The sequence below is a fragment of the Stigmatopora nigra genome, chromosome 1 (genome assembly GCF_051989575.1).
Source record: "Stigmatopora nigra isolate UIUO_SnigA chromosome 1, RoL_Snig_1.1, whole genome shotgun sequence".
In the NCBI taxonomy this organism is placed as follows: Eukaryota; Metazoa; Chordata; class Actinopteri; order Syngnathiformes; family Syngnathidae; genus Stigmatopora; species Stigmatopora nigra.
Genome location: NC_135508.1, coordinates 19,588,818 through 19,602,949, shown reverse-complemented (window position 1 = coordinate 19,602,949; position 14,132 = coordinate 19,588,818). Strand labels below are relative to the sequence as shown.

Genomic DNA, 14,132 nt, shown 5'->3' with positions numbered 1-14,132 from the left:
TGGACAGCTCCCATTCTGCAGCTTGATGATCCCTCAGAAGCCCGATAGAAGTCCTAATGAGCAGAGCGTTGGTGGTGATGGAAAGGGGGGTGGGGGGGTTCTCTTTAAGCCAGCAGAGGGACTCATAGAGCAGCTTCAGAGCGCTAACAGATGCCAAGTGCAGCTGTCAACAGCCCTTACCCTGCTCACACACCATTGTTTTTTATTTTCATTTTCTCTTATGTGTCTTTTCTATTTCACCCCTCTGAATCCACAACACCCATCTCCTGCTCTGACCATTCAACTCGACACAAGATGCATTGCATCCTATTATAAGATTTGCTCAAGCAATTGTGAAGGCTATAGTTGGACCTTAAAATGCTTGAACTGATTCACTCACTTCTTCTGCCTTCCTTAAAGAGTAATATTACGGCCAGGATTACATACATAAAGTATGTGCTATATTATTGCTTGTGCATTAACAATTCATGAAGTGTAAACGAAACTAAAGAAACAAACAAAAAAGTACAGCAAAAGGCTTCAGTGGCTTTGCACGTATTGAATCCAGGCATCGTTTTTTATCGCCAACTTCATGCTTCTCATGGTTTGAATGCATTTGTCACTGTCACACAGTGGAGAAAAAAAGATAAGCGTTTTCCCCCTTTTTATTTTTCTTCAACTTCCTCCTCCTGCGTCATTACTGTGTGTTTGTATTTTTTTTTTCTGGCTCTAATTGCATTTGAATTTGTTCCCGGCATAATCTGGTAGTGGCCTCGAGCTTCGGCAGACACCCACCAATGGATTTGTGCATGGCCGTGAGCAGGTTAGTTTCCTGGGCTGCCTTGTAGGAAATATCAGATCGCCTGGCACTTGGCAGTAAAACCCAGGTCACCAGGGAGGTTTCTTCTATCTCCTTCCCTAGGTTCCATTCGCCCACACTTCCTGCTTTCAAGTACAGGACAAGGTCAAAGCTTTGAGAATACATTCCCCAGTCTTCACCACAAGGCAGGGCACTGGCCTTGTTCTCTTTTTCCAAACCCACTTTGCTCATCTTGTCTTTCACATCCTCTTACTCTCACATATTCATTTCATTAGATCAAGCTTTTACTGCAATCAATAGAGCTGTTAAAATTGTGTTTTCGAATATTTATCCATTACGCTCCATAAATGACGAGCTATTTCCAAAAGGACTATGAACCAGAAATTGGCACAGTCTTTTAACATGCATACAACATGTGAAACAAGCTCCCTTTTTGTTTTTCAAATACAATATTACTTAATTGTTCCCCATGTTATTATTGTATCAAAAAAAGTACAGTGACTAGTTGAAAATAGGCCAAATTAACATTTTAACCGCCATAGCCATAAAGACTACTTCCCCGTCTCTTGAGAACGTAGACCGCATCCTCGGCAGGGACTGTCTTCCTTTTACTGCGCTCAGTAAAGGCGTGGATTACATTCTTCCAGAAAACCGTAAGCTTGAAAAAAAATAGAGGAATTACAAACACACGTTAGTTTTACATGCCATAATAGTTGTGGGGTGATTGTTACGTTTCTCAACAATATATCAACAAACAAACACATAATATTTCATTTGGTAATGCATTGATGGCATCCTCAAAAACAATTGTATTCCTCTATCCATTTCAGATATTTGCACACACTTTCTTTGCACGTCAGTGAATTCATGTTGTAAATATAAGTTTATCCTATTAAAAGATACATATTTTTCAAAGGAATCTCCAATTTATATCCTTGTTTTCTTCCTGAATGTCTCATGACCGTCTTCGAGATTCAGGACTAGATTATTTTCTTTCTATTGGTAGACCCCATCATTACTTATGACTGTTAATGTGGAAGCAACCTGACCTTCGCATAGTTTACAGAGCCGTGGCAACCTGAATGGAAATTTAAAAAAAACGGATCTTGTAATTAGATCATGGGGGACATCCCTTGTAGACCCAAAATCAAAACAATAATAACTGGTAGGGTCGCAAACGGTCGTTCAAAAAGAATATTTCTACAAATCTTACATAGTGTTCCTTTAACAAGACTGCAGGTCCCTTCATAAATCAGACTGGAGATAGGCTTGACACCATTGCGCTGAACCAGCAAATAGCAGGGATGGTAATTCTTTGAATGTGTTCTCAGAGAACAATGCAGTGGTGCTGGGCATCACCCTTCCACAAGGCTTTGCTGACTTTGCCTATGCTAGACATCTCTCCACTGCTGCTTTCAAACTAACTTGCAAGAAATGGGATGGTGGATGACTGCTTGCACATTTATGGAATCAAGGGTTCATTCCCTGATTCATTCTTGTGTGGAGTTTAAATGTTCTCCCTTCTGACATTCTGAGGGCATTCCAATTTTGTTATGCATAGTATAAGCTGTTTGTGTCAAGATTTTAGCAGGCTCGTGGATGCGTAGTTGGGCCCAAACACTGGCAAGCAAACAAGAACAGGGAGTGGTGTGTATTAACAAAAACTTTAATGACTGTGGCACATTATCAAAAACTAACAAATACTTTGGAATCCAATGAGAAAATCAATCCTGATGGGGAGGATCCGGGCAAACAGCATCACAAAAAAGGGCCATAACAAATGCAGATCATCTGACAGGGAATGACAAACACACATTACACTGGTCAAATATACCAGACCTGGACAATTAATTCCACAAAGGGCCGAAGAGGGTGACGGTTTTCGTTCTAACCCATAAGAGGAGACCTTTCCACCAATTTGGTATCTTAGAAGTACAATCAGTGAATTGCAGTCAGGTGCTTCTTGTTTCAGCAGAAATCTAATTAGTTAAACTATCTGTGCTGGATCAGTTGGAACAAAAACCTGTACCCACTCGGGTTGCTTGTCCAAAAGTGTGACTCCCATTCCCCCCAGACCTCCATCTTCATTCAAGGTTTGGCCTCAATGTGGCATGCCAGATATTTTTATTCTATATTATTTAAGAAGAGAGAATTTGCTGCTAAAATCTGACTACTGTTTAGAAATCTAATTGGCTCTGTCACTTTAAAAAAAAAAAAAACATGCAATGCGCCATGGGTTGACGAGTCAATCAGAAACACCTGGGTCACATAACAGGCTGCAAGCAGGAGATACACCAGGGGCAAGGAGACAACAGGTAAAAGAAAAACATACAGAAATCAATCCTTAACAGTTTTGACACTAAATACCGCATGGGTCTTTGATTCTGAAATATTGTTTGTCTATATGTGCCCTGTAATTGGCCGGAAACATGCCATTACTCAATAGTCCAGTCATTTCCATTTCAAGGCAGCATTGGAATAATATTTCCATGATGTTGTTAGTTTGTTTGTTCTGCTGGTCTAGCCACATTTTGTCATAAAATAAATGAAATTTGACATTTTAATTTCAGACTTGATATGGTTTTAATTTACCAGTGTGGATTGTCTCAAGAGCTTTGTGTTTTTAGACATATTGCACCAGACCGAATAAATGTGTAATATATTTTACAGCCTGTGCTACGTCCTTACCACAATGGCTAATGATAGAGTATATTAAAAAGACTTCCACTTACATTTTAGGGCGTATTGACTTCTCGGACAGTGCTTTTGATGTCCCAGTAATGTAAGTGCAGTACAGAAAGGAATCGGCATAAGTGTCTGTCCAACTATTATTTAATGTCAGCTCTTATATACAGTAGAGGCAGAAGGATAGGATGATACCACAGGTACAGTGTTGAGTGCTCCTATCTGCCCTTGGAAAGGAACAGTGATGATTGTTTCAAGTTATCAGCTCTGCCATCCAAATGCTTGAATGTTGGTCCTCTCAACACTTCACTTTTTGGCAATAAATCATCACTTGCAAGGATGAGGCGGATGGTAAGAGGTGGGACAAAACAAACCATTCTGGCTTCGGGTCATGCCAGGACAATGGTTGTAAGAACCTTCAACTATCACACTAATGTTTGGCAGTTTATTTTTTTTTTTGTGTCCAAAAAAAGTTGACAGTTGTTATCCTTATCACAAAGTGTTGTTGTGAGCTTGGTGACTGGAACTGATTGCGACAAGCATATTAAAGAAAGGCTCACATGGTGTGTATTTTCCTCAGACTGCTGTTTCTGCTCCCTTTCCCGGTGAAAAGATGTGAAATACAATGAATAAGTTAGTGTCATCTCCAATTTCACCCAGATAGACATTTCAAAAGCCGATTCTCTTCGGGGGAGCAGAAGTTGTAACCCCGAGGGAGAGGGTGATGTAGATAGATAGAAAGAGAGAGGGGCGGGTATCATTTGAAAGACACCCTAGTGATCTTTTTTTTTTCAAGTTAAGTTTTAGACAATATTCAGAGGCAAAAGCACAATGGTTATCAATGAATACAGTTATGAAAAGTCCTTGTCAACTCAATGGAAATGGTGTTTTAAGCAAAGGCAGGTGACCAGAGATCAGGTCATCTGATTGTCAGTCAGCCAACAGAAACACACACTCCACTTCAATCAATGGCATGCTGTTCTCACAAGGGTTTGGTCCTTCCTGTCGTTTCACTGTTCCCGACTTTACCACCGGCATTTGTCCCTCTCTGTATCTCCACGTTGATGGACAGATGCCTATCTGAAAGCCACTCTATTTTAAGTCTAAAAGAATGATACCACTTGAAATTTAATTTTCTTGCTATTTCAGACTAATGCTATCCAAACTACCTAAGTCTTCTTTTTACCAGTTAACTGATGTATCTTGCTCTGATTAGAGGGGAAACATCAAGCAAAACAGTCTCATTGGAGTCCAATCACTATTTGAACAATGAAATGACTTGAATTGATATAATATTCACAGTTAAAGCACTAAAATAGCCCAAAACGGGCTGGCAAGAAGTAAAGTGGTCAATGAATGATTAATCAAGGGTGGACAAGTTCATATGTTAAGAAAATTTAAATAACTGTTTTTAAGGCTTTCAAAGGAAAACATTCATGTTTATTTGTTTCAGCTTTTTTTTAAATGACATTGAAACGTAAACAGCACCAACATTACTCGCCAAGTTGGTTTGAAGAAAATGTTCTCGAGCTAGGTTTGAAGAAAATGTTTGCGAGCTTTCTTTCCTGCGGCATTCAAAGCTCCTAATAGGATATACTGCTTAAAGTACTTCAACCACACCTGGATAGAAAACCTCGGCCAGGATCATGTCAGCGAGGCGTTTGAGGCAGGAAGTAAAAACCACCTTCCTTGACAAAATCACTCACATATGAGGTTGCTTCTGTGTATACCGAACGCCTCCCTTCAATATTTCCCCAGCGGCTGAGATCAGACCAGAGGCATTGAGGTCAGCAGATAGCCCAATGCCCATTGACAGCTGCTGGTTTGACTTTGATGCACCATCAGTGTCGAGAATGCTGCTCCCCCACCCATTGTTCTCACACTTACCCGCAAGCGTGTTTGCTCAACCTGAACGCGTGCTAGCCTCTCATTATGCCGCCCATGCAAACTTTGTCTCTTTGCAGCTGTTTAATGGCCACACGTCTGTTTTTGTTTGTTTTCTCACCATAAGATTATTCCACCTTTATGGTTGGTCGGGGGGTTGGTATTATCCCTAGCATCTGCTCAGAGGAAGGATGTTGAGGTGGGGGAAGGGGGTTAGGGTATGAGGTATAGCGGCTCGCATCTGTATCTTTAAAAGGAGACCATGCTTCAGCCTCTCTCATAGTCGTAGAATGTGGATGGATTTTTAAGAGAGGGATGATGGAGGGGGCTCAGTGCTAACAGGCTCTGCGGTCACCCCCCACAATCTCCCAGCTGAATAGCTTGCATTAATCTAATCAGAGCTGGGTTAGTCTAATTTACTTACAAATGCAGACATAAAAATAACGTTAGAGTGACCCTTTTTCCTTGCTCTCTCCGTAATTGTTATTGAAACAATTAACACATTTGCTTGGTGTGTTGTACTTCTAAAACACACTTGTCGCTGTGGTTATTGTTGTACTTTCATCAAACCTTTTTTCAATTTTAGCCATGCTGTGAAGGCTAGAGGTAAAACTATCACCACCAGATTGGCAAACTTGCCACTGATCCCATCCTGCACTGAGAGGCAAGGCCACCAGTTTATGATATTCATCCTATTCCATTTGGCGCTGCGACCTGGAGCATGGTTATTGGCAATTGCTCATGGGCTGTGTCCGTATTGCTTTGGTGCTGCTTTAAGATATGAACGAGTGTCTCTACTTAATTTTCTCTGGATCCATTGTTAATATTCGAGTACTGTATGGGGGCGGTCAACTCACTTTGTTATTACAAATCGTGAAAGTATGAAAGATGGGGAACAATGCTGGAAAATAAATATTTAATGCAACTCAGTTATTTTTTTAAATTTAGATAATATACATATAAAAAATGCCTGTCCATATTGAAATGAAATTAGTTCCACTAAGTCCCATTCAGCACTCTGATGTTCCACAGTTAGAAACTTTCGTTATGTGGTTAATTGAGCTCAACCTCGTGATATAGCAAATTGAGCAGTGTATGACCTGAATGAGTTTCAATACAAATTAGAACCCAACAAATGAGACACTATTCTAACAAATTAAACAATTCGTCTTTGTAGAGGGTTGCACGTCATTTAATTTCATATGGACGCTGGCAACAGGTCTGTCAGTGTCAAGTGCTCTCGACAGTCCAAGTCCATGATAAATGCTCTAGCTGAAGACAGAATTGCCGCCTGTCGCTGGTAATCATTGGGTTGTCAACCAGCATGTAATGTGCTTTTATTTATGCCCATTAGTTTGGTGAGAAAATGGCCAAGTGGGGTCCAGCATCTCCTCTCATACACTAAGACTGATGACTCAAGTAGGCAAGGCGACTACATGACACATAAAAGTGGACCTCTATTTATGCCACGAGCAGATTTTAGTCTTTTTTCAACTTTTATATAGCATTGCTTTGCAGATAAGTGGACTGACTCTAAAGGTTCAATAGGCTTTTCTGAAAGCACACGACTGTTGTGGAATTACTATGCACACCTTAAAGAGGGGATTGATTCAAAGATGAGTGTCAAGGGCAGATCAAAAGGATTTTGGGAAGGTTAGGACCAAAAATATTAAAAGCTGCTCTCTCTAGAAGACATAGATGTCAATCTTCCGGTGAGCACCTTAACGTCCTTGAGCTTGATCAAAGCTCTCAGAACAAAGATGGTCTCAAAAGTTGATCTGACCCTAGCTGCCTTCAACTTCAGACTACCTCGTTAGCTTCACTGGTCTCCATTTACCTCCTTGAGCTCCTTGGTATTGCCCCCATCTCTGTTTTCCCTCCATTTATGCTGCTACTTTGGCTGTCGGAATGCCAATGAAGTGGTTTCGCCGTATTCCAAACACCAGAGAATAGTGATTAAAGATGACATATTGAAGCCTCACACCCCTCCTCTTACCACTCTGTTTTTTTTCCACAGGAGATTGCAGCTTACTTGATAACGTTTGAAAAGCATGAAGAATGGCTAACAACATCCCCTAAAACGAGGTAAGACGATTATGGCATTATCTGTGAAAACATAATTTAGGATTAATTAATATCCTTTCACTCAGCATCAAAAGTTGAAGTTTCTTGTTCATATCACATCAGGCTGAAGATATGATAACTGCATTACATTTTCACATACATCTTTCCATTTGTGTTTAATGTACTTTGTTAATCATTTACTTCTAATGGCAGTATGTAAACCACTGGTCACTAATGTCAGTTTCAGAGCACAAAATGAGTCAGCTGCAAAAAAAAATTCAGTCTGCCCGTGCAAGGCCTCCGCTGCCAAAGTTGACATGTTCATGAATTTTGAATCAGTCCAATATGTTGAGCGTGTCTTATTCTTTTTCGCCGGCCGACACTTTTGCTATACAGCCACCCGCACGGCTTCTCATGCATGTGTAAATAGGCCACTGGGGTTTTTAACACTCTAGCGCCTCAACCCAAACCTTCTTACTTCCATAAATTTAAAGGGACACTGACAATAGTTGACATAACCAAAATTGGTTATAAAAATATATAAAAATTTGAGAGCCAGCATCTTTTTTTCATGAAAAATATTGCCTCCTTACACAAATTTTCATTTTTTTATTATCACGACTTATGGCCGAAATAGAAAATAAGCAATTCTGGTGAATGACGCCTAGGTGGAATATAAAAAAATAGGGTTTCCTGTGCCAATATTGAAAATGTCAGAGCGCTGGCATTCTACATTCAACACAAGGCAATCCAACAATGACACTCGTGCAAGACTTTTGATCCAGTGAGTTTCTTGCCAGGATCTTCATGGCCAGTCTGTCAGTTGTGCCTGTCACAGTCTGTATTTGTTGCTCTCAATAGCCTGTGTGCTCTGGGATTTCAACCACATGTCAAGTCTCAGTGCAGGTACTGCAATAAAATAAAACATAACACCCGGAATCGTCCCTCTGGTGTGTACATCTGCAGAACACCTGACAACACAAAAACATGTCCCCTGGCATATGAGAGCCGTCACTATGGGAGCGGTTTTGTTCTGATGCTGAGCGTGTGGATCTTAACAAGGGAGACACGCAGAGTTGGGTGAAGCGATCGTATTTTCCGAGATGTCAGTAAAAGGGCAGCGTGTTGTGATGGATGGTAGGCCAGGGAAGCTTGTCAGCAATGAAAGGGTGCCTCATATATGTCTGATTGATGGGAGCTGATTGATAGCTGGGCTCTATACCAAAAGCCTTCTTCTTAAGGTAATGGTTAAAGGTCAAACATGGGACACCTGTGGTTAAGTGCTGCCTTTGCATCACATGACTAGTGGCTTTGGTGTGTGTGTGCATATTGAATTGGGAGTGTGCAGTGTGCATGTGTGTTTGATTTGACCCCTGGGATAGGCTAAGTAGGTTAATTCTCCCCCCTGCTAGCTCTCATGGTCGGTTGAGCAAGGCGTGATGGGAAGAAGAGATAACCAGCAGCAGAGTCATATGTGGAGCTACTCCGAATGATCGCAACTACTTCGACATATGTGGCTCATAAAAACAGGAGCCGGCAACGGCGTGAGTTCAAGGATCAATCAAAGGTGCAGCTCAATCGAGGTGCCGTCTAATGTAAAAAGAGATGGCAGGCTGTCAACGCAAGGATGATGAGCAATTGCAAGCATGATTGATTTTATTAGAGTAATATTCTTCTCTTCAAGACAGGTATTTGTAGTGCTCTAACAATACAAACAAAACTCTCATTTTGGGATTTTCTTTTTGTTTACTATCTCATATTCTGAATGAGCAACATGAGAGTAACAGCGTGCTGAGTGATTGATGCGCACAGCTCTCGTAATACACATTCTCTTTCAGATAGGAAGTGCAACCGTGCTTAAAATCAATACCAGTGTTCTCTCACCGACTGCTTCAACAGAGCTATAGCTAATTTAGGCCGCACCTGTCAGGGCTCTGGAAATCTTGCCGCTCTCAGGCCTCACACTTTAATTTACACTCACTGCCTTGCTGGCTTCCATTTCCATTAAAGAGAGAGCTTGGCATTATGGCTTTAATGAAGGCCACGGCCAGACGGTGATTTAACATAGCTGCCACACCACACCTTTAGACTTCAGTAGGGAATGCATTTAAAGAGACAATTAGGAGTTTCTCTTATTCTTCCATGCCTGTCGTCATTGACGATGTGTTCATGTGTTGCCTCAGCGTTTTGGACATCTGGGTGCCTGTGGGAGCGAAGAGTGTGCACAAACGAGTCTCTGAAACAATGCAAATCTAGACAGCCGGGGATTTGAACCCATTTGAGTATGCGCTAGAAAGAGAGCAGGCTGTCTTTGTCTGCCATAAATGAGACAAATGTCTCCTCGGGGGCATTTTCAGAGGTGTTTGTATGCTGTCAGATCTAGAAAGTATTGACTAGAGGGTGCAACACGCTGGTCTGGCCGAAGAGCTAATGGACACCTGAGTATTGTGAAAAAGGTGGCTTGTTATCATGAGCATCCATAACTCTATAAAAAGCTAGGGAAAGGTGTTTGTTATGTGATGGTTTGTACTTTATGTGTGGCTTATAGTGTGGTTGCATGCTTGATCTATTTTGTATACCTTTCTGTTGTTTATCATGACTTGAGGCTGTTTGTTATTAAAAGGTTTATGGAACTGTTTCAACAAACGTGTGTGTGTCCACTAAAAATGCCAAAGCACTTTCACAGGAGGTCATCAGAAGCTGACAATAAAAAGCTCATCGACTACAAATATACAACAATGACGGGGAATGTGAAGCTATTTTTCTTATGGTTGTTTGTTCTTCTGGTTGGTTGTCATTTTTTGGTGTTGTCCTTTGTAGAGTTAGGAACATGTTGTAATTCTATCTCCGCTCATTGCTAGTGAGAGTTGTAGAGGTACAGGAAATGTTGGCATATAAGCCATTTCATCTTTATTATTTCCTGAAACCTGGTGATCCACTATTCTTGCTGTTAACAGTGCATGAATTCACCAGAACAGGCACGACTACAAAACCAACTCTTGATAGATACTTGCGTATTACGACCATAAAAACCCAAAGCGACCATTTCAGAGGTATTCATTTTGCGATCCATTTTCAAAGAGGCCCTCAACTCATTTTCCAATATTTGAAATTGTTTCATGCATAGGATAGGTCGACGTCAAGGTCCAGTGGTGTTTTAGGTGACCGCAATCACATTCGGAAGTAAAATACTCATGAAGACGATAGGATTTGAAATTCTGCACGGTGTAATGTCACGCTTTGCACAATTATGGATGTATGTGAGGTCTTTGTTCTTCATTTACATTATTTATATTATTGGAAGTGCTGATCATTCAGGCTCCCAAACACTTGTTTCATGTTAACATTAATGTAAGATGAAAAATAATCCCTTATCCCTTTTGCCACTGGTTTCATTTGATGATGAAATCACACACAATTGTCACACACTAACTTGTTGTTATATTTGGGATACAACTCAGAAGTCATAGTTTAATTTTCTGGACTCTCTTTGTTTTTCTATCACTTAGTGTTGTTAATAGAGCTCTTACTATGGCTTTTTTTTTGCTAATAAAACAAACTGTCGTAAAATGATAAAGTTCTGGTAATTCAAATGAACAACTATGTGCTCAGAATGCACCATATAAATGCTACCACTAAATGTTTTTGTTCCTGGCATGTTATATTTCCAGGAAAAAATTAAATGTTAAAGCACTACTTATAAAACAGAAGAATGGGACTTATCTGTTAAGCTGTTATATAGCTAATTTATTATCACTTAGAAATTGCAATTCTGGTTTGCAAAGGGTTTCTAAGTGAATGAAAAAAACGAGGAGTTCTGATCTTTGACTAGTTGTTTGGTCTTAGTGTGCTGTGAATCATTTGCAACTGTTCATGCTGGGTTTGTTTTTCCCATGAACTCCACATTTAAACTTTGAAAACCATTTTGAATAGACACTTTTGAACAAAATGCACATGGATTTTCCTCCATTCTGCAAGTGCTGGCTTTATTAACCAGTGGTTTATTTACAACTTCAAAAAATACTCATACAAGCACGCACACACATGCTTATGATTGTACTTCTATGAAATACACAATCATTGTATATTGAAACTATTAAACAATAGCGAGCAGTCCTTGGAGGGTCCTTCAATGACACTGAACCCTACTGCCCCCACATCCCAGCGCAATAGCCCTTTCTCCTCCTACTAGCACAACAGAACAACAGCAACAGCACTCCAAAATGAAACTCAGTCCCTTTAGACAGCTTGCAAAGACAATGCTTTTATTAAAACCTACAGCAGCGGTGCCACCCTTGAGGCACAGGCTCACCAACAACATAGTAAAGCGAAGCTGAGAGGCAGCCTGAAATCTACTAATGACTGTTTGTTTGCTATTGTGTATGGAGGCTGTGATACGTGTGCGCTCGCTCAAACAGTATGTCTGCCAATTTGAAAGAGCATGACTCTGCATTTGGTAAACACATTCCAAACATGAATGTAACATTTGTATGACATTAGGTTTGATAATTAATAGTAAATCCATGTGAATGCGTTTGGAATGAAACACACTCTCTATGAATTTGTGAAAGAGTTGCTTTCAAGCAGACTTTTCAAACCTAAAAAGAGCGGCAGAAAGGCATATAGTAGAGAGCGTGAGGGACACTCAGAAACAAAGACGGAAAGATAAAGGGATGCTAGATAAGATCACTTTCAAATGAAGACAGCAGTAATGAATCGAGTGCGAGTCAAAAGCCAGAACGTCAATGAAATGTGAAGTGGGCTGAGGTGAACTAGTGTAATCTCTTTCATCTCTTTACTTTGCATGTCCTCCACTGTTTTTCATCCCAACTGATCAGGAATTACTGCTTGATGCCACCCATTCTGATGGTGACACGTCTTGGCTGCAAGGGCTTACTGACTCCATTATTGCCTGACTTTCTATTCATAGTTTATGTGGGGAGCAATGCCATATGCAATTCTACTCACCTGTGGCTTAGCACTGTTTTGGATGAAGTCTGATGAACTTCAAATGAAGTTGTCCAAAACTCTCACTTAGAGGCAGTACTCCTGTGATTAAGAATTACTGTGACCAATAATATGACCTTGAGGAGTGTATTACCTTCCCATTGTGCCAAGAAAGCCTACTTGGTTAATGGGCTAACCCTCAGACATGCATGAAGTTCTCATTGCATGTGTGCCAGTAAATCATTTGGCCCCTGTTGAAAGAGAAACGTCGCCTCGTGGTGCATAGATTCACCCGCCTGACTTTGGTTTGGGCAGACGCGGGCTCAATTCCCTCTGGTGTCGGTATGACTGGGAGTGCAGATGGTCGTCTGTCTCTCTGTGTGCCTTACAACTGACTGGCAACCAGTCTAGGATGTAGTTTGTCTTTTGCCTGAAGGGTTAGGCTCCAACAACCCCCGCAACCCTTTCAAAGATGGGTGGTATGGAAGATGAATGGATGATTGAAAGAGAAACTATTGTGATTGTAATTGTGAACTGTATCTTTTGTACACTAGAAGTAAACACACTATATTTCAATATTTGGAATGACAGTAGTGGAAAAAGACAGAGAAAAAGATGCATCATTTGACACCGCGAAGAAGCTTAGTTCCTTGTGCCCTAAATCCTCCCTAAGGGTTTATGCAGTTGTTACAATTCCTGCGGGCCCAACTTGTCAAATTTCAAAATAAACCCCAGTGGCAGACTCTCAATCGTATATTGCATCACTTGTTCAAAATGAAATCCTCTCCGTCCAGGATAAAAATCAAGTTGTCACAGGATTTTCACCTCGTTTGATGGGAGTTCCATAGCAACACAAAATTGAAATGACCACCAAGATTAGAACGGGCAAAAAAATCCCCTGCTTAACGATGGAGCCTTCTTATCTGGGGTAAAATGATGAAAGAAAAATACACAGTGTAAACAGAACATGATGGAGTTCTGGCGTAAGGCTTTATAATGTTCCATGCTCCATTTTTGTGTGGGCCTGGAACACACGCTGCTGGTGATCCCAAACAGCGGCAGCTTAGCCCACTTTGGCCCTGTGGCTTGGGTGAAAGCCCACCGAGAGATGCAGAGAGAAGAAAGGCCTGAGGTGGACCAAGGAAAGTTTGACAAACTGAAAAATGATCTTCGAAAGAAGGTTGAATATGATGGAGCGAGAGCAGTTTAGAGAATGGAAACATGTCGATAAGAGAAGGCAATTGATGAGATGGAGATAAGAGGAATCCTGATGGATGGGATGAGGAAAAGTGAGGGGGAGACGATTTACACAAAGAGACGGAAGAAAAAAGGGGGCACGGGAAGATGGAGCTGACGGGGGTGCAAGGAGAAAAAGAAAATAGATTGCTTAAACAGTAGATAGAGATGGAGAAAGGTAAAAAATGGATTCTGCTGACAGATCGAAAAAGGTTCTGTGGTTTTGGGGCATTAGAGGGAAAACACAAACAGTCAATAGATTATTACTTGTGCAGGCCCCACTGACTCAGCCTTGGACTTAATCGCGCCTCATGTTTGTCTGTCCTCTCAAGCCAAGCCCAGTGAAGCAGCCGGAGCCTGAGGCGAGTGGAAATGGACAGGGGACCAGATAGATGTTGATTCTCATTCCAGCCACTGTTTATTACAAAGCCCAGTTTGCCCACTGGAGACTATTCAGTGGAACACACAACATTATCTTGCTGGATTGTCTTTATTTCCTTCTAAACCTCCTTCTCAA

General features: G+C 41.0%; 1 protein-coding gene across 11 annotated transcripts in view; it reads left to right on the top strand.

The window, feature by feature from the left end:
• camta1a (calmodulin binding transcription activator 1a) overlaps positions 1-14,132 on the top strand; it is a 267,995-nt gene that overhangs the window by 113,690 nt on the left and 140,173 nt on the right. For all 11 annotated transcript variants that reach the window (XR_013325926.1, XM_077713802.1, XM_077713757.1 and 8 more), the window contains one exon: positions 7,386-7,453. Coding sequence is in view for 10 of the 11 variants with exons in the window: in XM_077713802.1 (XP_077569928.1) it covers positions 7,386-7,453 (68 nt within the window). In the remaining variant the exon portion in view is untranslated. The remainder of the gene's footprint in view (positions 1-7,385; positions 7,454-14,132) is intronic.